The sequence below is a fragment of the Argentina anserina genome, chromosome 3 (genome assembly GCF_933775445.1).
Source record: "Argentina anserina chromosome 3, drPotAnse1.1, whole genome shotgun sequence".
Taxonomy (NCBI): domain Eukaryota; kingdom Viridiplantae; phylum Streptophyta; class Magnoliopsida; order Rosales; family Rosaceae; genus Argentina; species Argentina anserina.
In genome coordinates, this window is record NC_065874.1 from 34,134,093 (window position 1) to 34,157,647 (window position 23,555).

General features: G+C 38.0%; 3 protein-coding genes across 5 annotated transcripts; 1 reads left to right on the forward strand and 2 right to left on the reverse strand.

Moving 5' to 3' along the window:
- Positions 1-209: 209 nt before the first annotated feature.
- Positions 210-7,835, reverse strand: LOC126785929 (disease resistance protein At4g27190-like). Its single transcript, XM_050511611.1, has 11 exons — positions 7,663-7,835; positions 6,384-7,169; positions 5,541-6,252; positions 2,621-5,450; positions 2,298-2,448; positions 1,867-1,947; positions 1,668-1,751; positions 1,467-1,583; positions 1,347-1,384; positions 1,159-1,239; positions 210-430 (listed from the first exon to the last, which is right to left on the reverse strand). The coding sequence occupies exons 3-4, from the start codon at positions 6,074-6,076 to the stop codon at positions 2,699-2,701; spliced, it is 3,288 nt and encodes a 1,095-aa protein (XP_050367568.1). The 5' UTR covers positions 6,077-6,252; positions 6,384-7,169; positions 7,663-7,835; the 3' UTR covers positions 210-430; positions 1,159-1,239; positions 1,347-1,384; positions 1,467-1,583; positions 1,668-1,751; positions 1,867-1,947; positions 2,298-2,448; positions 2,621-2,698.
- Positions 7,836-11,539: 3,704 nt separating this feature from the next.
- LOC126785919 (protein EMSY-LIKE 3) lies at positions 11,540-15,891 on the forward strand. Of its 2 annotated transcripts, none has more exons than XM_050511598.1 (10): positions 11,540-11,868; positions 12,749-12,954; positions 13,060-13,169; positions 13,258-13,498; positions 13,603-13,797; positions 13,889-13,957; positions 14,519-14,764; positions 14,850-14,918; positions 15,002-15,065; positions 15,441-15,891. In XM_050511598.1, the coding sequence occupies exons 1-10, from the start codon at positions 11,841-11,843 to the stop codon at positions 15,611-15,613; spliced, it is 1,401 nt and encodes a 466-aa protein (XP_050367555.1). In that variant the 5' UTR covers positions 11,540-11,840; the 3' UTR covers positions 15,614-15,891. The 2 variants fall into 2 exon arrangements, with proteins under 2 accessions (XP_050367555.1, XP_050367556.1); XM_050511599.1 differs by lacking the exon at positions 15,441-15,891 and adding an exon at positions 15,124-15,410 and having other exon boundaries at positions 15,002-15,091.
- LOC126785925 (uncharacterized) lies at positions 15,867-18,308 on the reverse strand. 2 transcript variants are annotated; one of them, XM_050511606.1, is made up of 3 exons: positions 17,899-18,308; positions 16,129-16,415; positions 15,867-15,969 (listed from the first exon to the last, which is right to left on the reverse strand). In XM_050511606.1, exons 1-3 carry the CDS (start codon positions 18,248-18,250, stop codon positions 15,931-15,933), a joined length of 678 nt encoding a protein of 225 aa, XP_050367563.1. In that variant the 5' UTR covers positions 18,251-18,308; the 3' UTR covers positions 15,867-15,930. The 2 variants fall into 2 exon arrangements, with proteins under 2 accessions (XP_050367563.1, XP_050367564.1); XM_050511607.1 differs by having other exon boundaries at positions 15,867-16,415.
- Between the last annotated feature and the right edge of the window lie 5,247 nt (positions 18,309-23,555).

Below are 23,555 nucleotides of genomic sequence, written 5' to 3' on the forward strand. Positions count from 1 at the left end.
ATCCAGAGGCTAGCACCTCAAATATTCCGCCAGTGGATCAGTCTTCTAAAGACTTGGTTCCCGAGATCCAGGAAGAATCAGTTTCTGAGTCTTCATCTGAGACCTCATCCCTTAATTATTTTGAATTATATTCTCCTAAGAGTATAATATCTGATAATAATAATCATGAAGATCTAGACCCTTACTTTGGGACTGATCAAGAAGATGAGGCTATTAGTGATAATAGTTTCGATGACACATAAATTGATTGGGATACCTATAGAAATGACTAATAAATTAGCCATTTTTAAATTTAGGTACCGCCGTCGTTTTCCATGGCATAACATGAAATACGAGCCAATATCACCTGTTCAAGTTGGAAAACTCTTTCTCTCCCCTTGTGTCCTTGATCAAGCAAGGAAACTTCCTTGACAGCAACGAGCATCCTTCACTGAAAAAGAGCAAAATCATATATATATATATAAGATCTTGAAAATATCAGAGTTATAACGTGGAACCACACTATTAATGAACATCATATGAGAAAATTGTCAGTATATAAGTGCACTGGAAACAGAGAAAATTTCACTTCAATGCAGTTATGAACTTTTCATGAGGCCATATGCGAAAAAATAGTATATTTATGGGAGTAAGATACTGCAGAAGTTGCAAGAATAGAAGGAACAGGTGGATAGTCATCCTCAATGCTCTATTAAGAGAAGAGATATGAGATATCACAAAGGCTAAAAGGCTAAATAGTCTCATAACAAGCTGCTTGTATCGAAGTTCCAATCCTTCACATGCACGGGTTTACCATTCAATCCACCTAATCTGAAACGTCTAACTGTGAACTAGAGAAACAAGATCAACATACAATTGAACCACAACGACCTCAAGCAATGCAAGGATAGGTAGTATATTTCATAATGCCAACTGTGCTATTCCTGGGGTCAGAGATTGTCTAACTTTTAACCGACCTTCCTCTTGAGTCCGCAACAAAGACGTAATTAAAGTTAATATAATCATTTTAATTATGTCTACCTTAAAACCTCAACCAAATTCGGCTTAAAATCATTTCCCCCAACCAAATCTATCTTAAAACTCACTTAAAACGTCTAACTGGATCCCTAACTGAACTTAATCAAATAGGACACAGTAGACAAGGTTATAGTGACCAACCTCAAAACAAGTCCCAACATCACCAGTGTAGATCTTTGACTGGTAGCTGTGCAAAATCCTCTCCAGCCAGTAGTAATTCTCCTGAGTGGATATAATCATATATATTACATTCATACCCTTGATGTATCACGAATGAGAGTTGAATATTGTCTTAACAACAAATGGACCGTGTTGTAACTAGAAATCACCTGGATCCCATTTTCATTTCATCCAAAGTAAGATCAACCTGTTAAATGGCATTGAACAGCATATTGACCGACCATCGAACTAACTAAAAATGAGAACATGTACAGAACAAAATCACGAACCAGCTTCGAGGAGATTTCTGGATCACAAGAAAAATTTATTCTTATATCTCCACGAACATTAGCAGTTCCTGAGGGCTTATTACCGCCTAGAAATACTGAAACACCCACAGTGTAGATCTGCAGCATAGAAGAAGAGTTGAACCAAAGATCAAGATGAATAATAGAACTAAAGCTATCAGGAGTTCCAGGACATGTTTAAACCTGTCCTTGCTTGAACCGAAGAACTTGCATTATTTTCATTTCAAGAAGTTTACTCGGGAAACCAACAACGTGAATATCTTCCACCTGCCATTTTATGGGATTTTCCCAGCAAGATATCATCAGTAAAATGAACTCCTCAATGGCCATATCACGGCACATTACAGGTCTTCTAATGTTATAGGAATAGACAGCTGTGTACCATGGTTCCATTATTCAGCTCCACAGGAAGCAAACCTGGACAGAACATTGTTCTTCCACCATAGGGCTGCGTACCACTTCTCTACAAGTGGATAAGAAATTAAATCAATACTTAAACCATCTAAGATAACACGAAAGTTTCATCAGTATTGGTACTGCTATTGGGAAAGATAAATATAAGAAACATCTTTAAGGACATTAGTCTGGCCTCTGATGGAAATGTTGTAGAACAACTATGATCATACAATCATTATGAGGCCATAAGTCACTTGAATGGTGTCACTACATGAAATTTGAGTATAGATATATACATGACAGGATTTTTGAATTCTTTTAACGATTTATTTACAAGTACAAGTTGCAAATCAAATGTCATTTGATATATTCACGGTATTGTAAAATTTGTTAACAATGTGATATACACATGCATACCAGTGGCGAGAGTTAAATGCCGTCCTGATCGAACATGTCTACTGATCTCTTCACTCTCCAAGGTTCCTATAATGGCTGTCTTTGGTTGTTCTGAAAGTCACGATCCAGCAAAGTTTCTATTAGATCAATTGGATTTGCAGCCACAGCTACCCTGAACATAATGAAAAACGAGTGAAAGAGGGAACTACTTTAGAATGAGTTCATTAATTTAAACGTCAACCAAGTGCTTCTCTGGAATGAGTTAATGACTACAAGATATCTTTTACTAATTCAGTTTTTAAGAGAAAATCAGCCAACACAAGTTGATATGGTAAAGAACTAACCAATCCAAGCTTTTGGTAGTCTGCTAGAAGCACCAGAGGAGCTGCGTAACCTGTTTGAAACTCAACAACTGAGCACTGTCACCTGCAACACAAGACTGGGTTCGTGCTGCCAAAGTAGGCAGAAGCAGCGGAGGCTGAAAACCCGTTCCCGCTTTCTGAGGACTTGAGGATGGAAAATGGAAGATGGGGGCAATCTAGCACGACCACGAGTTCCAATGAAGGACACTCGATATCAACAGTACTGCTGCTTGCACCATACAACTTTGGAAGTTTCTGCAAACGCAACTTCTTCAATTTTGGTAGAGTCGTCTTCTCTTTCTTCACTTCTTCAATTACTCTTTCCAACGAGCGGCAGTGCTGTACACGAAGGTCTTCCAATTGAGAGAGACATTGGGCTACATCAGATGCGAACACACTTTTCAGCAGCGCACAACCGCCAATGACTAGAATTTTAATACTCTGGAACATTACGCGTGGGGAAGGACCACTACAAATGTTCTTCATTGAATATAGACCAAACAATCTCACATTTCTCAGTTTTGATTCTTTCGGCTTAGACCCTTCGCATCCAAACACATATTCCAGTTGTCCCACCTTGTGAAATTCGATTTCCTCCAGACTTGGCAATCTTTGTACAAATTTTGATACATTTTTCACCGCACAATCATCTATCCGCAGTAACTTCAGATTAACCAGAGACCCAGGTGGTAAATCACCAACACACAATTCCTCAAGGTGGAAGAGATGCTTCAGAGACAAGGTTTCCAACTTCTCAAACAGTGGTCCTTTTTGAACTCGATCTGTTGTGTTGACCAATTCTTTCCGGCATTTACGAAGTTCTCCCTGTACTTTGAGATGCTTGAGTCCATGTAACCTCCCACGGTCATATTCCATAACAAGGGATTCTCTGCAGTCATGATACTCTAGCTTCTCTGTCTTGTTTGCCACCGCGTTGATAAACCAATCAGGTAACATGCTAATGGTTGCTCCATAAAGAAACAATGATCTTGAATCCCAATCTTTTAATTTGGAAAAGGATCTGGGCCGGCCGATGATTATAGAAAAGTAATTCCAATCTGGTTTGGCTTCAACATCGTTAGGGATGCATTTGTAATGAGGTATGCCGATATGCAATCTTTTTAAATTTGATAAACTCACTATCTCACCAAACCCAATATCAGTTTCTTCTCCACATCCCTCAGCTTCAAACCCCAAGCTCTCACATTTACAGTACCCCATGTACAGTTCTTCTAATTTATGCAATTTTGATATCACTCCACATGGAATTGTGATTGGTGAAGAGCGAATGATATCCAAAATCCTTAGATTGGTGAAATGTCCTATTTCTCCCAGCAAATATTTCTTGCAAGATCTCAAGCTTAGAATTTCAAGCTTCTTAAGTTTCCCCACTACAGAAATGTCAATCAATTCATCGCAATTATCTAAATACAAAGCTTGGAGGTTGGTCAAGAGACTGAATGATTGGGGTAATATGGAAATACTAGTGCTGCTGACATCAAAATCACCAAGACTTTTGATGAACGTTTCTGGGATCTTATCTAAAGCAGGATTTTGATTTAGTAACAAAATCTGGAGATGCGGACATACCAACTCTTCTTTGGGTAGCTTGCTAATTTCGTTCCTCATAAGTGAAATAGTAGTGTAGCCTCCATCCAATCCGTGTGGCCAAACCTTTAAACTAAAGCCAGCTTTCGCTGAAAACCCACGTTCGGTTTCCGCAATTCGAATGGCTGTATCCCGGATGACATCATGCATCTTTACACATCCATTTTTCCCGCCATCCAAAAGCAAGCTAGAGTCTTTCAGATACTTGACTACTGAAACTAGTGTGCCTCTGGCTTCTTCTATTGTTTCGGCAATTTGAAAGAATCTTGTTCCGACCACATACCTGAACAAGTCTTGTATATTTATTACATGGTCTTCTGGGAATAGGCAACAGAGCAAGAAGCATGACTTGTGGTCTTCATCTTTTAAGTAATCATAGCTCAATCTTATACATTTGACTGCGTTCTCATCATCTTCATCATGGCTAGGATTGGCATATTGTGACTTCTCTAGTCGTTGAGCTGCCTTTCTCCATTCTACCACATCCTTATCTCCGAGTGCCCTTGCAACTGCTTTCAATGCAACCGGTAAACCCCTACATTCTCCAGCCACCCTCCTCGCCAGATTCTCAAAACCCATGAATTCCAAAGATGTAGGCAAGTTTCGAACAAACAGGGACCATGAATCATCTTCTGATAGGACATCGAGGGCTATCTTTCTTTCGAATCTCATGACACTAGAGACATCCACTCTCCTTGTGGTGAGTACGACTTTGGAATTGCGTATTTGAAGCTCCTTGTTGCTGGGAATTCCTATGTGTGCCAATTCTATTCTCTTCCAGACATCGTCGAGGATTATAAGAATCTTTTCTTTTCCCATTATCTCCGTTCTCAATTTTGCAGCTCTTATACTTTCTGTCTTCTCTTCTATTTCAATGCCCAGTTGCTCTGCCAACTCATCTTGAATTTTCGTCAATTCAGGGCGCTGGGATACCACACCCATAATGACATGATGAAATAGGCCAATTTTTCTGCTTTGTGCAGCGGCTTCTTTTACCAAGGTTGTCTTGCCTACGCCGCCCATTCCTTGGACCGCAACAGCAGTGACATCGCCATCTCTAAGCGCCTCCATAACCTCATCCATGGCTTTTTTTGTTGCTCCATACTCTTGAAAATCTTCGGTGGACAGAGTATACTCACTGTCAAAAGGTTGTATTCTTTTGCAGACAAAATCCACAATTTTCTCCACAAGTTCTTCATCAGTCCTACAAGGAACGAAGAATCAAGTGTCAAACAAATATCCACAACGAAATTCAGTAAGAAATCCAAATTCATAGTATCATCATGATGCTTACTTGATATTGTCTGTATCCCACCCTGAGAAACTAGCCACTTTGTTTAAAGCTTTTTTCCACTGTTGCACCTTGTCTGATGTGTATCGCCCAGATCTTTCATGATTCTTGAAAGCCTCTTCGAAACTTTTCTTCCGGTGCCGTACATCAGAGGGTTCCATAGTATAGAAAAGTGGAAGAATTCTGTTCTGGTCTTTCATGCACTCGCAGATCTTTGCAAGTTCGTCCAAACACCAAGGAGAAGAGGCGTAGTTTGGAGAGAGAACGACAATTGCAAACCTTGATTCCTCGATTGCCTTTAGGAAAGTGGGAGAAATAGATTCCCCTACTTGAAGATCTTTATCATCCATGAATGTTTTAATTCCTCTATTGTTTTGCAGCCGATCATGTAATTGAGATACAATGCCCCTCCGAGTGTCTTGACCCCTGAAACTCAGAAACACATCATACTTATAGACACGAGGTTCTGATGATGAAGGAAGAGGTTCAGAGGAATTCAAGTTAACCACTCCTTGATTATCCTGCGACTTTCCGACCATGTGAAGAATCCACCGCTTCACATAAGTCCAGATGGCCTTGCAACCCGTCTCCTCTCTCTCTCTCTCAGCTCAGCTACTCTTCCATCCATCCATGGCTGAGAAGTTGATGACGACGATGGTTGAGCTGATGGAAAAGGAGATGAAGAGGACCCCATTGAAACCCGTCAAGAAAGGAGCTGAATTAAGAAGGGAGGATACTTTGAGGAATTGAGGCTTTGAATAACGCGATAGAGTCTAGTTGTGAACTTGTGATATACACTATATAAGATGCTTTTGAAATTTCCCAAACATAAACATGAAAACTTACCCCACTAATTGAGAAGCACCAAGCTTAAAAACTGAGAAGTTGATGATGGTTGATGAAAAAGGAGATACAGAGGAGGCAATTGATGCCCTGCAAGAAAGGAGCTGATTTCCGGTGACAAAATCCTGAAAAGCAAAGAAGGGGAAGCCTTGTGATAGCGTTTAAAATTATGGTAACAGTTGTTACTTTTCCACCGACGCCCCAATAATTTTCACTTATGCAAACCCCACCAATAAATTCAAAAGATTCCTCCACTGACGTTTGCTTACACACATCGATTCTTCCCTTTATTCACGTGAAACTAAATGTGACAGAATTTGCAGAACACTATAGTCTGATAAAATACATTTATCATGTATTATAGTGGTCATTATTCGTTCAGAGATAAAAGAACTAACTGTATTTCAAAGACTTTCTGAAAACTATCCAAAGGCCTTGATTAGTCAGCTTTTAGAGATCATTGAGCAAAATAAGCAAACTCAAATCTTTTCATACTTTATGTTCTTATTTGATAATAATATAGGAAAATGTATGCAACAAGGAAATATAGCAATTTGAACCAAAATGCTCACAGAAATCATGTTATTATCTGAAAAACACATCAGATACTTAATCGCCAAAAATGAAGAAGTTAGGTGGACTATACAAATTACCATCTTTGTTTTGGTTCCTCAACAGTTCTGGCTTCACAGAAAGGACAACTATGGCAACATGAACAACCAAGTCTAGCATATATATTACAGCAAGCGAAACCTGCTTATAAGCCACAAGTATATCATGGAGTTCCCCCTGAAATGAACAGCAAGTATGTTACAGTATCACATTTTAGCAAGCTTATTGGAGAAGCAAATGTATGGACTCTGGAAGAGTGGAAGGTAAAAAAAAGACAAGAGAAACTCTCCAAACAGGCAAAACAATGATGAGAGCACAGTATGTCTTTCGAGTTGGATGATATCCACCAAAGTAAGCCAAGGAGTTCTCTTGAAGGTTTGAGCTTGCAAATTGCAGTAGTGATTTTTTTATTTCAGATCGATTGACACGGAACGACCCAGCAATGAGATACATGAAACTAGTGTAAATCAATTGTACTCAGATAGTCTTGCAAAAAAGGCAGGCTCCATCAAAATTCAAAACAACCAAAACTTGGAAACAACCTAGTAGTCTTGTGGAAATTATTTTACTAACCAAAAGCACATATAATATTAATATTACCCATGATATGCACATAATTACTTGATCCAGGTAATGCAGTGAATGGCAGTGGTAGTAGATACGAAATTACCATGTTTGTTACATAGGTTCTGATCCTCGAGCTGTAGGAAGAGCAACATGGACATTAATGGGAGCTTAGCAATGCAAAGGAGCAGAACCACAGCTGTGACAGTTCCCCCTGTCAATGAAGAATTTAATCACGTGTAGCAAGTTTGTTGGAGAACCACATGTTACAAATTCAGAGCTTAAGCTAACATAACAACTAAGCAGACAACCAAAATCACCAGAAATGGAACCAAAGGTATAACGTGTTTTATACGAATTTCAATGGCATCGCACTTATGCGCATCTAATGTAATCTTCTACTTTCGAATTTTGTTTTCAGAATTTAGTTAGGACAGTGTATGCCAACAAAGTAACAAAAGAAATTGGAACCATCTTGCTCAGAGCATAATGTTACTTACTGAAAACATATTTTGATTAATCAATATCAATACTTGAAAAATTAGATGACTTGTAACTAACAGTGTATGATAACCCTGTTACAATGGACAACGTTCTACTGAAAGGTCTTCTGATTTCAAAAGACACTGAGTTACATCAGACGTGAAGAGAATTTTCAATTCAAAGCACCCAAAGACTACCAAACTATTAAGATTCTGGAAAATGGTACAAGGAGCAGCACCATCCATATTTTTCTTAGTTCCCTAGATTCTCCAATCTCATCTCTTCAATTCTGTCAAACTTATCTCTTCCCTTCACATTCAAAAACGTATTCTAATTCATCCATCTCTTTACAAATCAGAATTTCTAGATTTTGTCATTTCTGTAACAGTGATGGTAGAAGTGCATCCACCAATTCATAACAATGTTTCACCTTCATGAGACACAGCCTAACTCAGTTCTTTGAATTGAAAGTCAGAGTAGCACAGAAAAAGTACAAAGATGACAGCACGAAGACATTAGACACAGTCATGAGCATATCATCTGATCTCTCCATTGTCAGGTTGTTAGGGGGTGGCTGTTGGAATCCCTTGAGGTGATTATTTTTTAAAATGTAACATATTAGCACATCAGCTATCGCAGCCTCATCTGATATATCACCAACCTTGAATATATTGACAAAGTAGTCTCGATATCCACGTAATCCAAATGAATGGCAATAAAAAAATTATGACATCTTTCATTTTGAGGAGCATAACAAATCTATCTACATTCTTTTGTTATCAGCAAGGGGAGATTGAATTTATTTGGAACACAACTGTCAGCAGCTGCAATTATATGAACCAAGTACCAGAACACAATGTGCTATACAGATCAAGGCTAGTTTTAAATTTAGCCGAGTACTATGACGCAATGTGCTAGACAGAAGCTATCACAAAATGATTTACATTGCAAAAGAGTGATAAAAAATGCAGCCATGAAATCAGACAGATAAAGTTGGGACAAAATCATAACCCTAATGATGCAGTAACCGATCCGATCAAAGTCATGCATCGCATACAAGTTCATCAACATGGTACTCTTTTCTTCACTTGCCAATATGTGGTGTTTAACCAAAGCTCTGTGTTACTATTTCAAGGGTTTTACTGTACGGCTGATTTGGATATCCAAACCAAAACTCAAAGATACAACCTTGGATTTGTAATACAAGTCTCAAATCAGAAAGTGACGAGTACAAGATTATATATAGGAGCCAGATGACCACAAAACCCAAAACACCATCAAAACCAAACTATCCACCAAATTCTGTAAACTTTGAAACCAATAGAAAAACAAAAACGCAATCCATGCTGTGATCAAAGATTGAAACTTTGGCATAAAGCAATGGAGTAACAAGTGACAGAAGCGAGAGGAACTTGCCGGAAAATTCAAATGAGAGAGGAGGAAAGGGGCAACCCCACAGGCTTCACAGAAAAGCGAGTGAGCTCCACGCGGGGGAGCCGGAGCGTTCAGTAGACCTCTGAGCGTCTGCGCGGTCTTTTCTCGCCTAGCACTTGGCGGTTTGAGTTATTAGGGTGATGGTTGAACTGGACTCTTGGAAGTCCCGAGAACAAACTGGACTTTATTGGGCCTTGCTTCTAGTTACTCCAACGGCCCAAGTACAATTTTTTGCTCTGGCACTAAGAACATCTCTAATAGTTTTGACAAAACTTCTCTAAAATTGAGAAATAAATGTCAAAATCTCTGAAAATGTTATGCTCAAACTCCAACAAACAGTTGATTTTGTTGAAACTTGAAACTGAACTACAAAACTAAGCCTCTAACCCACCTATTCCAACTCGATCTAAATGCAACATTGGGGACGAAGTGGATCAGACAGACAAGGAAGATGAAAAGCTCGATGGACAAATAAAACTTCAGCTAAGGAAAGGAAGGACGGGAACCAGTCAGCAAAGTATACATGCTCAACCACAAATCTTATCATGTCAATGAAATATACAATAATTTTGAAAAAATACAATATACATGATGGGTCGCTGTAACGCTATGCAGCCCTATCTAAGAACTCAGTAAAAAAAAGAGTTAATTTTGCCAGCGGTATTCAAACTATTGTGGCAAGGTCAATATAGTACCTTAATTCTGAGTTGTACCAATATAGTATCCAAACTTGTAATTCGCTATTAACGAAGGGTTTGAGCCTAATTTTCGTTACGGCTTCGTTATCTCAATCACGTGTCCCACACGTGACCACACAAAAAATTTCAACATCGGTACCCAAACTCTTGTAGCAAGATCAATGTAGTACCCCAACTTTGAGTTGTACCAATGTAGTACCCAAACTCGTTTTTCTCTATCAACGAAGGGTATGAAGCCAATTTATATTACAACTCCATCTTCTGGGTCACATGTCATAACTTATTGTCTTTTCTCATTTTCTTCTCATTCTCCTTCACTCTCACTCTTTCCACACTGTATTTCTGAGCTCATATTTCGAGGCAAAGCAACACTACGGGTTGTGTTTTTTTCCAAACTCTTCAATCACGATGACAACTTCTCCCAGCTCGGCAGCTCCGCCTTGAGCCACAACATCGTCTCCCTCACATCCTCCACCTACGACATTCTCTCCCTCCACCTACGACATTCGAGGCATGTAAAGCGGTGCAGTCGGCGGTCGAGAATCTCAGAGTGAATGTCTGCGATCATGACGTGTCGATAGATCAGGGGTTTCAAGGAGAGGTGGAGGTGCTCGAAGATGGTGTTGGTGGTGAAGGAGGAGGCGGTGGGGATGAGAGGAGGTGGAGCTCATCTATGCCACACTGTGGTGGTGAGGTGTCTTGAGCATAATGAGAATGAGTTAGTGTTTTGCCCAATTTGTAAGTTTTTTCTTAATTCTAGATATTTAATGTAAGAGTTTCTTATTTAGGACTTTAGAACCCACATAGAGTTATTTAGGTAAATATCATTTTTATTTTGATCCATATGACGAAACCGTGACGTAAATTGGCCTTAGACCCCTCATTGATAACGAAAAACAAGTCTGGGTACTACATTGGTACAACTCATAATTTGGGTAATACATTGACCTTGTCACAAGAGTTTGGGTACCGCTGTTGATTTTTTTTTTGTGATCACGTGCATGACACGTGACCGAGATAACAGAGCCGTAACATAAATTGGGTTCAGACCATTCGTTGATAGCGAATTATAAGTTTAGGTACTACATTGGTACAACTCAGAGTTGGGGTACTACATTGACCTTGCCACAATAGTTTAGGTACGGATTGTGAACTTAAAAAAAAAGTGTTATAAGTAAAGTTTCATTTTTCATTTTTTTCCTAATAGGAAACCCGGAACTCAAACTGTATCATTAATTAAAAACCTCGAGAGCGCCAGAAGAACTGGTTTGAAGTCCGCGACTTCCCTCCGGAGGGACCCCCTCCTCCAATCTCCAAACTCCCCACTCTCTCTCTTTCCCACCCCTCAACTTTTCCAAATTGCAATTCCGCCCCAAATCTAGAACACAAGTAATTCCCAAATCCCCAATCCCCCATCCCATCAACCCTAATCGATCGCCCCTCCTCCACCACTCCCCTACCCCACAAGTCAACTTCTCCGAGCTCACGGAACCCTCCCGGTCACAAATTCAGGTCCAATTTCAACATTTTGGGATGGCTTCCACGGCACCGCTGGGACCCAGTTCGAGCTGTCGGCGAAATTGATCGGATATCCCGACGAGTGTGAGTGAAATTCGACGTGGGTTTGGTTTGGAATTAGTGAAAGGTTGAGTCTTGAAGGGGGCCCGTGATGGCCTACGAGCTCTCGGATAGCAGTGGTGAGTTGAATTTTTTTGGGTATAGAGATTTGTGTTTTGTTGAACTTCAATTGTTGAGTTTTGTGGTTATGTGATTGTTGTTTTTGGGTTTTGTTTGATTATTGCTGGCCAAGTACTGATTTTGATGGCATTTGGGTTTGGAATGATTGAATTGAAGCAATGTTCATGAGTGATGGTAATGCATTGTAGGTGGAAAGATGGGAAAGAGTGAGTGTGATAGTTTGTGGTAGAAATTAAGGACCCTTAAGGTCATTGTAATGTTTAATGTGTTGAAGTTGGTTACTAGAAGCCAGCTTTTTCGATATATTCTAGTGATGGTTGGATGTGGAAAGGAGCTGAACTGTGAGAAACAAGAAACATAACGGCAATGAGACGTTTTTGATGTAGTGATTACAATACATGTGCTTGTTGATGGGTTTTTAGTCGGATAGGCCAGAAAAAGTTGGTGATTGAGGCTAGAATTAGTGTAGGAGTAGTGGCAGTGGTAATTGGGTGCATTTTCAGTTGTAAGAATGAAATCTCTGCCTGCTGCAACCGTTTGGAACTCATGTGTTGACTATTGGGGAAATCGTTTTTTGTTCATGTTTTCTTGTTTGTTTAACATTGATGCCACTGTTGAACAACTTCCAAAGAAGTCTAAAACTTTAACAGCAATAAAGAATCTGTTTGTTCTTTATACATATGTTTTATGCCTGTGCTGTGAGACTCGGATCAAAGGAGTTATCTATTGTATGTTGCTTGCAGTTATTGACATGTTTTGATTAACAGGAGGGATTTGCTGTGGATGGGCATGAAAGAAGATTTTATGTTTTCTTTGCAAAGTTATGCAATATTTAAGGGCCAAAACAATAGTTGTCTATAATTTGTGTGACCTTTACAGGGACGGATGATGATCTTCCGCCATCTCATCAAAACCGATTTCAAAGAGGAGGCCGTAGTTCTGGGAATGGAAGATCTGCAGCTGTTGGTTCTGCTCCATTACCTAGGATGCATGGTGATATGGAAACACAGATCCACCACATTGAGCAAGAAGCATACTGTTCAGTCTTGCGGGCGTTTAAAGCACAATCCGATGCCATCACATGGGTAGGTGTTTGTTTAGTCATGTTAGTGTGTCATATTTTCCTCCAACTGTTATATTGGATTTACATATATTAGATTTATAAGTCAGTCATCTTATGTAATTTTCAGGAGAAGGAAAGTTTAATAACAGAACTTAGAAAGGAGCTGAGAGTATCGGATGAGGAACACAGAGAACTTTTGTCCAGGGTCAATGCCGATGACATGATCCGAAGAATAAGGTTTGATTATATGGTTTCTCTGAGCAGGAAATCTGTTTTTACTTTTGCTCTTTCCTAAATATTTTGTTCGTGTGAAATATTATAATAGGGAGTGGAGAAAAACGAGTGGTCCTCATACCAGTACACTTAATGCTTCTCAGCCTGTTCATGACCGTATATCTAGTCCGACTGTTTCGGCATCACGTAAGAAACAGAAAACGTCACAGTCTGTAGCTTCTTTACCACATGGTGGTGCTCCATCTCCAGTGCTCCCTCCATCTATGCAACCTTCCTCGTCAGCCTTGAGACGTGGTCCTCCTCCAGGAGCTCGGAGCAAGAAGTCAAAATCAGTATGTTTAAAAACTTTACTAAGAAAATATGGCTTTGAAGTTCATGGTTAGGATCTATTAATCTGTTTTGCTGAAATGGAGTATCTTGCTTCTTCCCTCTGAAGTCCACACAGTTTCCTTCTACAAGTATTACTGGAAGGCCTCAAGCCCCAACTCGAGGTTCTTCAGGTGGCTTTGTGGCAACTGAGCCTGCTGAGGCAAGACCTTATGATCCGTTGATTGGAAGAAAAGTATGGACAAGATGGCCTGAGGACAACCATTTCTATGAGGCTCTAATAACTGATTACAACCATATTGAGGTATATGCTTTTGTGTTGACTAAAGCTTAGTGAGTCATACCATACAACAAAAGAATCTTTTCCTGATCGTATAATTGTTGAAATTTGACAGGGCCGACATGCTCTGGTTTATGATATGAATACGGGTGATGAAACTTGGGAATGGGTCAACTTAAAAGAGGTAAAAGCTGCTTCTTATTCTTGCGTTTTATGAATTCTTGTAACTGTTTCCTGTTATAATTTATCCATGTTTCATAATTTGGAAAAGTAAAGCGTCTGAATTTTTGGTGGCCTTGCTTTTTTGCACATTTTTTTTGACAAATGGATGACAATTACACGCACTCTGATTCTCAGCAAGCCTCTCTGTAGTGTTTATTTTGCCAGTTCATTTTACTATGAAAATAACATTGGGTCTACTTTGCTTTTCCGGAACTACTAGTAGCATCATGCTATTACTTGTCAATGTCATTCAACTGAATGAATGTTTAAAATTGCTATTGGATGTTAAGTTTTCTCATTTGCTTCTTTTTTTTAGTCTATATTAATATTACTTATCTCTTATCAGCATGAATCTCTTTAGTACCAAGTGTTTCTGTATTTTTGTGTATTCCTAAAAGAGGACTTGCTGAATGTGTGGTATGGGATCAATCCTATTTATGCTACTGTGTTCTGAAAGAACCAAATGCTTGACTGATTTGATAACTTTACAATCCGAGCTAAATGGTGTACCTTCAAATGGTAGATATCTCCTGAAGATATTCGGTGGGAAGGTGATGATCCTGGGATTTCTCGTAGGGGTGGTCGACCTGGAGCTGGCAGAGGGACTAAGAAGGCTACTGGACGCGGTGGTGCAGTTTCAGGTGCAGGAAAGGGTAGAGGGACCACAAAAGGCCAGACTAAGAAGGATTTGCCTCCACAGCAAAATGGTATTGGCAGGAAAGCCATGAGCGACATTGAAATACTTCATACAGACTCATTGATTAAAGAGGTATGAGGAAACTTGTACAGAGTTTTCCTGTGTTCCCCAATTAGCTGGTGGTCACTTATGTTTCCCGCCATGCTTGAACCTACAGGTGGAAAAGGTTTTTGGTGCTAGCCATCCTGACCCCATGGAGATTGAGAAAGCTAAAAAAGTTCTTAGAGTAAGAACCTATCAACTTTATTATTTTATTTGGTTTACCTCAAGCTTTTTGTTGCTGGGTTATGACGGGTCTTTGAATTGCAGGAGCATGAACTGGCATTGATCAATGCGATTGCAACACTTGAAGATGCATCAGATGGTGAAAGTGGTAATTAATAAAGCTCCCCTGCCTTAATTGTATTTTTTGTCACGGTTAGTCAGATTTGACTGTAATTCACTCGGCACAACTTTTTCTATCAAAAATTGCTTGCTAGGCTCCCAAAATGGGTGTTTAAAGCTGTGTGCATTTGTGTTACCAATGTTTTGCTCATCTTTTCCCTTGTTGACATAAGGAAGGGTAAATACAAGCACCTGTTTTCTGTCATAATAGGTGGATTACCTGCATTACACTAGTTCCATCCATGAATTTCAATGGATTTATACGTTGCAGTGAATATATCTTGGTGGCGCCAGGACCGCACAAGGTTTTATTATGTTTTGTTGATGACCACTATGATTTATCTAATATTGGGTTTCAAAACAGATGAACACACATTTTCTCAAAGACAATCAGTGGACCAAGAACGAGGATGGAGAAAACGGCAATATGATGAAATGGCAGAAGGTCACGCAATTGATGGTTCAAATGGTACTAAAATCATGAGAGATGGTAGAATTGCATCTGATGACCAACGTTTTGAAGGTGATGGCATGTGATCTTCTGAGCTTTGTAACGCTCAGTTGTAATCCTGCTTGTAATGTAGTGTTGTGCCATATTCTAACTCCATGACCAGCCAAGTGAATACTAGGCATTTCTGTTTATTGGTTAGTGGTAAGCTTTAAGGTGTCATTTCATTTTAGTGTAACCTTAAGCCCAGATATAATCTTCTTTTATGGCTCTATTGCCTTTTCTTTTCGTTTTGGTGCAGTAAATGACACGACCATGTAAAGATTGCTTTAGAGATGGCTCTATCTAATATCCATTGTTTTGTCTATTATTGATCATGACCTATGACAAAGTACAAAACTTAAGTTTACACTAGTGGCACAGAGCATGCAGGGCAGCCAAGCTCCTGCAGATTACAGGCAATATGAAATTAGCATATGCACAACAACATTCAGCAGCTCAAGGCTGAGAGGAGACTGATGAATTTTAACACAGCATGGGACCTCTTTCAAAATGGGTTTTTTTTTATCTACAATGATGCAATAAATTCGCAGATAAGATTCACCATCTGTGTATCATAAGCTGGGCCTTCCATTTGGAAGTGGCTAACTCCTTCAATAAGGTGTGTTTCAACACGGCCGGCCGCAGACCTTAGCTTGTTCTTCAGTTGCTTCACACTTGTAAACCCATCTTGAGTCCCCATTACAAAAAGTTTTGGTTTTGGGGACTGTAGGATGGCCTTGTGGTGTCTCCCAAAAAGGATTGAGGCAGTCATGCCGAAAGGGTACCCCAAACTCACATATCCCACAACTTGTTCAATCTGATCAACTGCAGAGCCTGCAATAGGGGCACCTGCACCAGAACAAGAAGGGAAACTATATACATATGAGAACTGGATTTATTCTGCTAATATCAATGAAATTGGCTACAGTGATACATATAAAAGATACAAACAAACAAAAGTGGACTACCCGACTAGGCTTTATATCAAGTATTTTATCACGGGTATACAAATAACACTCCACTTCTAAAAATTCTCCATACGCAGTCCATGACAGAACTATCAATCCTAAAGCAAGTCCTTATCACAAGAATGATAAAGTTTGAGCACCATATTCTTCACTAAAAGCCATTTATTTCTCCTCGTGTTTTACTTATTACTTATTCTCTTGTCGGTGAGCTTGATAGTCAATTACGTAGTATAAGTCGTACAACCAAGACAGGCATAATTAAGAATTCTGAGTGAAGGCGTAAGATTAAGAGACAGCAGTAATAAGTACATACAAATTAACCCCCAAGACCATCCTTAGCCAAATGTACAGATTTGTTTATTAGTCATATTAGATCATGAATCGGATCTTCATATTGTTTCCTTTTAATTTTTGAATGGTCAAAGAAGTGGTATCTGATTCACTGATAACTGTATGCAAGGCATCAAAATGAGAAAAACTTGGTAATCCTTTTCAGTAGTGGAACTAACTTTAAAGGACAGATAAATAAGCCTTCCGGTCAAAACCAATGCTTTATAACATGCCACTTGTGGTTATCAAAGGCAGAATCCAGAAAGTTTTATATCTAGAGTTCATCCTTCTAACTCATGCAATGCAAAGTACAATTTGAGTTAATCAGCGAACTAGAGAGAAAACTCATTACAGTAGCAGAAAGACTTTAGGATCCCACTTATATTTACTTCAAACACCATCACGATCCACTTATATTTATGGACAGTTGAGTTGAGCATAAGCAAACTTACAGATTACTTCAAAATTAGCAAAAGAAAAACAAAATACAAGTTATAAGATAATGTTAGCAACACACATACTAAATTCTATTCAAAGACGAATTAAAACACTTCTACAACTAAGTAGTAACTACACTCAACTCATCAATCTGCATCATTCAAAGAATCAATCTATTAACTCCCACCAGCCAAAACACTTCTATCAAAACTAAAACACTATCATGTGTTGTAGGAACAATTCCACAGATCACAAAATCAACCACTAAAGTCCTAAACCAATCGAACAACAAAATCCAAAAACTACCCACGTAAAAAAGCCTCTCCTTTATTCCACAACCTACTTTATCCAACAAAAATTCAGTACACTTCTATCTGAACAGAAAGCTACCATTTTTTTCCTGAAAACAATCCATAGATCCACAAAATCAACCACCTAAACCAATTAAACAACCAAACCCACAATCAAAGAACTCTCATTTATTCCACAGCCCACTTGATCGAACAAAAACCCATCAACACACACACAGTGCCTATACAATTCTTAACCGCAAACACACTTGATCCACCAAAAACGAGCTAAACACAAGCACATACCTGCAGAAGAACCCACAAGCAAAATCCTATTAGTAGCTAAATTCTCAGAGACCCATTTGCAGACAGCAATCACATCCTTGATCTCAGCAAACCCAGTAAGAGAAGCCTTCCCAGTTGACCTGCCCACTCCTCTCATGTCAAAGGTGACAGCTTCGAAGCCTTTCTCAGCCAACCCAGCAGCTATGCCTCTCAAAAGGCCCTGACAACCACCGAGGACAGAGTAGGGATGGACCAGAACCACCACAGGATCATTGCCCTCGTTCTTGGATTCTCTGGGTCTGAAGAGCCTTGTGTTGAGCTTTGCTCCATCGCTGGTCTCAACTGTGGAGGTCTCGACAGTGCAGTTTGACATAGTTAAAAATGGGTTCTGGAGTTTCTTGGGGTGTGTGTTTTAGTTGAGAAGTGAAAGAATTGTGTCGGGCTTGGTTGGGTTGTCATGAATCACGAGTGAGGACATCATATATATATATATATATATATATTTTTTTTTTTAATTTAGGGGGGGAATAGGTTGTATTCCATCGCTGAACCAATACGACTTTGGTTATGATGGCGACAAACCTCCACTACAAAACCTTTTAGAAGCTCGATAACGAGCAAAAACCGAAGCAAAACTGTTTTTAAAACCAAGCAAACACTTAATGTTCAAAGCAAATGAAGCAAACTTAACTAAATTCAAAAGCTTTGTTTACAAAGAAACAAAACGGAGAGAGTGTATTCTCTGCTTCAGCGGTGTGCAGACACCAGCAGCACGTGCTTAGCACGTGAGTCTTAAAAAAACCTTCGTTCGTTTCTGTTTACTCAGAGTTAGTCCAAAACAAAGATAAAAAACTGTAAAATAAAAGTTTAACCTATTCCTTCCCCTCTCTTCTGTTTTGCATCTATTGATTTCTTCACTGCAACCATCTTCATCCGGTGACTTTTTCTCTAGCCTAGGCGAAGAGGCGACCACCCATGGACCAAAACAAAATCTGGGCACGCACCGCAGCTTTTGTAGATCGGTTCAGCCACAAAATCTGTTCGAGAAATCAAGCGCACCTGGTGCTCGACTCAAAGATTGAGCCACTTCCCTCTTTAATTTCTGGGATTTCCATACCTCTGGACCTTCACACCACTGAGGTCTCTATGTTATCAATTCTTGTTGGTAACCTTGTTTTAGCTTTGGGACAGTAAAGCTTTGAACTCTTCTTTCACCCAAAGCCTTCTTTGATCCCTCAACATCTTACTATGTTTCTTGATTTGATGGCTTGGGCTTTTGCAATGAAGGCGCATTCCAGAACTCATCATCGACAATTGTTGGTTTTCAAGTTTGATTGGGATCCCAATCTCGGCAACAAATCAGAAATTATTGAAATCTGCATGTCTGATTTTAATGAAGGTGATTAAGCAAGTCAGTTGGGTTCTCTTCCTTTAATCAATTCCTAAATCCATGTTCTATTCTCGATCCAAGCCCAGAAAAGATTACCCTTTTTTCCCGATTTCCCCCAATTCTAAAACCCTAACTTATTAGGGTTCATCACCACCACCACCACCAAGAGAAAGAGCTCCCAGAAAAGTTATTCAATTGAGGGTAAAAAAGTAGATAGTTTAACTCTTCTACTTCATAGGTTTTTGTCAACAAAGGTTGACCGTTAAATAAGCTGGATGGCTTCCTAAAATTTTAATCATAATCTGATGGTTGAGATTCATTGATACTTATATTTATAAATAAAAGGCTAAGATTGTCTTGATATTAGTAAGATATTGGACGGTGTCTGTAGGCAGTGGTGCATACTATCCGTTTCCCAAAACGGAGGCATGCATCTTTGTACGATGGTAAATGGTTTTATGAAGCCGATGAGAGCATGACTCGAAGCCTAGCCTAGACACTGGTACGGTGTACTTCTTCGTCACAAACCTAGAAAAACAACAACAGGTACCAAATGCCATGTCCAGCACTCTGGTGTTGCTTGTGGAGGCTCGGCAACTACTTGGGGTGGAGCAATTTGGGCCTCCTTCGCCACCATCACACCTTCCTCCACTTTAATTCTCCTTTTTTAATAGTCATTTTCTTTTAAATAACTTAAATTTTTAAAAACAGTAACATGTGTTTTATCTCATTTTAAAAGCTTTAACCATAAAGGGAAAAGGAGACTATGAGTGTAGATTGTAAATCCAACTCTTTTTGTTAATTAAATTGAAAGAATTGAGTTCAGTTCGATCCTTCCCTATTAATTAAGCTGACTCGCTTAATGGCTTAAACAAGAAAATATGAAACAAAAGTTTATTATATTGATATTAAAATCCGGCAAATGAGCAAATAGAGTGACTAGAAAAAAAAAATTGTTCACCAACTTTTGTCCTCACCTTATTGTTCTGCTAGGGTTTTCTCTAGCCACATCAAACAAATCTCCAAAACCTATGGCTAAAGCCAACAAATTCCTTCTCCCCGGAGTTCTCTTCCCTTTGGTTGTTGTAATCTCTTTACTTCTTCTCCTTCCTGGCTTTGTTGAAGGCCTTTGCGGTGGTGATGATCTCCTCAATTCGGGTTCTAATTTTATTTTTGGGATCTGAATTGATTGATGACAATATGATGTTTGGTGGTGGTGGCTTCACTGGCTTGGGTTCCCAACCTCAGGATTTGGAGGGGGCGTCAGGATTTCACAGCTTGGACGTTGGTGACGTGGGTTGCTCAACTTGGTCGGCAACAAGTTCGGGTGGTAGTGTTCGATTGGAGCGTTACACTAATTTCCCTCTTGTTGTTGGACGTGCTTTGGCTGTTGGAAGAGCAGGGGCGGCGGCGGTGGAGACGACGTTGTCGACGAAGCGTTGGTTGGTCGAATCAATGGGGTTGTTGGGCCTTGGGGTGATTGGCTTCTGGGCCTTGGTCAACTTCTTGGTTCATGTTTGTGGTGTGGCTTTGGCTCCATTGGGTTTTTTATGATCCAAAATATGGCTTAATTTTGAGTCGGTCACAATATTTAGGAGGCTTGGTTGCAAACTTTATTCAATCTTCTACGTTTTACTAGGCACTGAAATAATAGTGTTATAAACGGTATTCATGGTAGGTGTATATTATTGACTCTGTAAACTTAGTTGTTTTCTAGGTTTGGATGGTCAAATAAAATAGCTCTTTTTGTCGACCCTTATAAGTGGGTTATCTTTATACTCTTACTGAATAAAATCGTCTTGACTTCGCACTAAAAAAAATGAAACAAAATTTTTTTTTGAAAGGATGAAACAAAAGTTTGAACAAAACAAAATATGCGCTAAATTAAATTCAAAATACATCTAAATTAGGGGGGGATATTGTAGATTCAAATTTCGCATTCATCTAGCATAACAAACTATGTGCCAATTACGATTTACGATCATCGATAACCATCAAACCTTGGAATCGAACTGGCCGGCAAAGTGAAGTTTTCTATTGCCACGCTTTCAACATTGAGCTCTAAAGTAAGTTGTGTTTGTTTCTTATCACACACCCAATCAGACCCCTTTGATGGGGTTCTGAGCAAATGTTGAGACCCCGAGGATGAATTAATGCCCCTAATTGTTGGGTGGCTTCAAGCTCGGTGTGCTTTTCTATCTCAGTTGATGTTCATGATCTGTGCAGGAGTCTTAAGATATACAAGCCCTATCAGTCTTGTTGTTAATTGTTTAATTATTATCTTTCCACGACTGTATATGACTAATATATGAGAAATTTTAAATACACATCTCAAATCTCTTAAAACACACTCATACTTAATACACTACTTATTTCAATTCTAATTCTAATATTTTTACTAAATACACCCATAAAACCCTAAAATACCATTTAATTAAAAAACACAAAATACTACATTATTTGGATATACAAGACTACTTTTTACTGTGATTAGTATATTAATATATATATATATCGATTCTTGTTTATTTTTACGACTCAGTATATATCGCAATTGTTTTTTTAATTCGTTAACCATAAAATGATAAAGAACATGAAGAATATATACATATACATATATATATATATATATATATATATATAAGAAATGGATGAATTGATTGTTTGAAGAAGATGAACATTTATTTTTTAAGAATGTATGAAGATGAAATTTAATGAAGGATGAAAAATCATAATTTGTTTTCATGAATTATCTTGTTTGGGACTCTAAAAATATAAATGATATTTTTCGATGAAAATTAAGGAATGAATTGATTGTTTTAATATCTTTCTTAATTTTTCATCAAAATATATACTAATTTAAACTTCCTTGTAAATTTTCTTATTTTAATTATTTCCAAAAAAAATTCTTAGTTTTGATAATTTATTTTATTTTTGATTTTCTAAATTAATACATGTACCTATTTTGGTCATTTAACATGTATTCAAAATGTTATTTGAATTATTGAATAATAGGGGTGTGAATCAAGAGTTTATGAGTGTGTATTTAAAACTTCTCCTAATATATATAATTCCACTATTTCTTTTTCTCAAAAAACAAATTTCCACTATATATAAGACTATGTGAGTTGTTATTGGGACCTCCACATTTACTCACTTGACCTCCCTCTGTTTTTATTTATTAACTTACATATATATCCTCATACATAATGACTATTAAAGACAATGGTTATATATTTTTATAATATTTCTTATTTTATTTTCAATACAATTTCCAATTTAATAATAATGAATTAATTGCAATTTATTAGTTTCCTTATCCATTTTCATTTTCCAATTTTATTACATACCTTAGAAAATTCAAACGTATATGAATCAAAACTTTAGTATAGTGAATATCGGTCATGTCATATAAAGTCTCTATCCTCATACATGTTGAGCTCATATAAAAAATATATTATACATACATATTTATATAAATTGTAATATATATATATATATATATGCACATACATTTACAAAAGAATGAGTTAGTAATTAAATAAAATTAAATAACTATTTAAAATATTCGGTATGAGGCATTGAACATAGAACACACACAAAAAACAAAGATAATAGATTCATACAATTCAAATAATATTTTCTTGAAGTACATGTCATTAAAAAATATTTATTATAATTTGATCAAAGAATGATCGTCCTCTTGATATATATTTTTTAAATGAAGGTTTGTATGATAAATGACAAAATCAAAATGAAAAGATGGAGGGTTCAAAATTAATGATTTTATTGTTAAAAAATGGAGGTCTAATGAGTAAATGAGAGGTGTAATGAGTAATATATTGAGTTGCATATGAATAATATAATTGAGGTTATTTTAGGAATTTAAGAGGAGGTCTGGTGAGCAAATGCTTGTATTGAAAAAAAACGTCGTGTAGACAACATGAGAGGTCTACTGAGAAAATGTGGAGGTTCCAACAACAAATCCCAAGACTATATACTTGGACTAACAATATGTGATTTTTGTATGTGTGTGTATATGTATATATAGACTATATATATGGTGCTAGAAAATGGCCAACATCTACGTACGTTTGTAAACCAAGGAGATTGGCAATAAGCTATAAACAAACATGTTTTCTCAACCATCGAAGACGATCTCAATATTGATCATATTATTGTTCTTTCCAATATATTATGATTCACTTTATTTGTACAAAAATAAAAATAGATTAAAATATATAATAAATTTAATTTACCTAACTATGTATAACATAATAGTGATTAG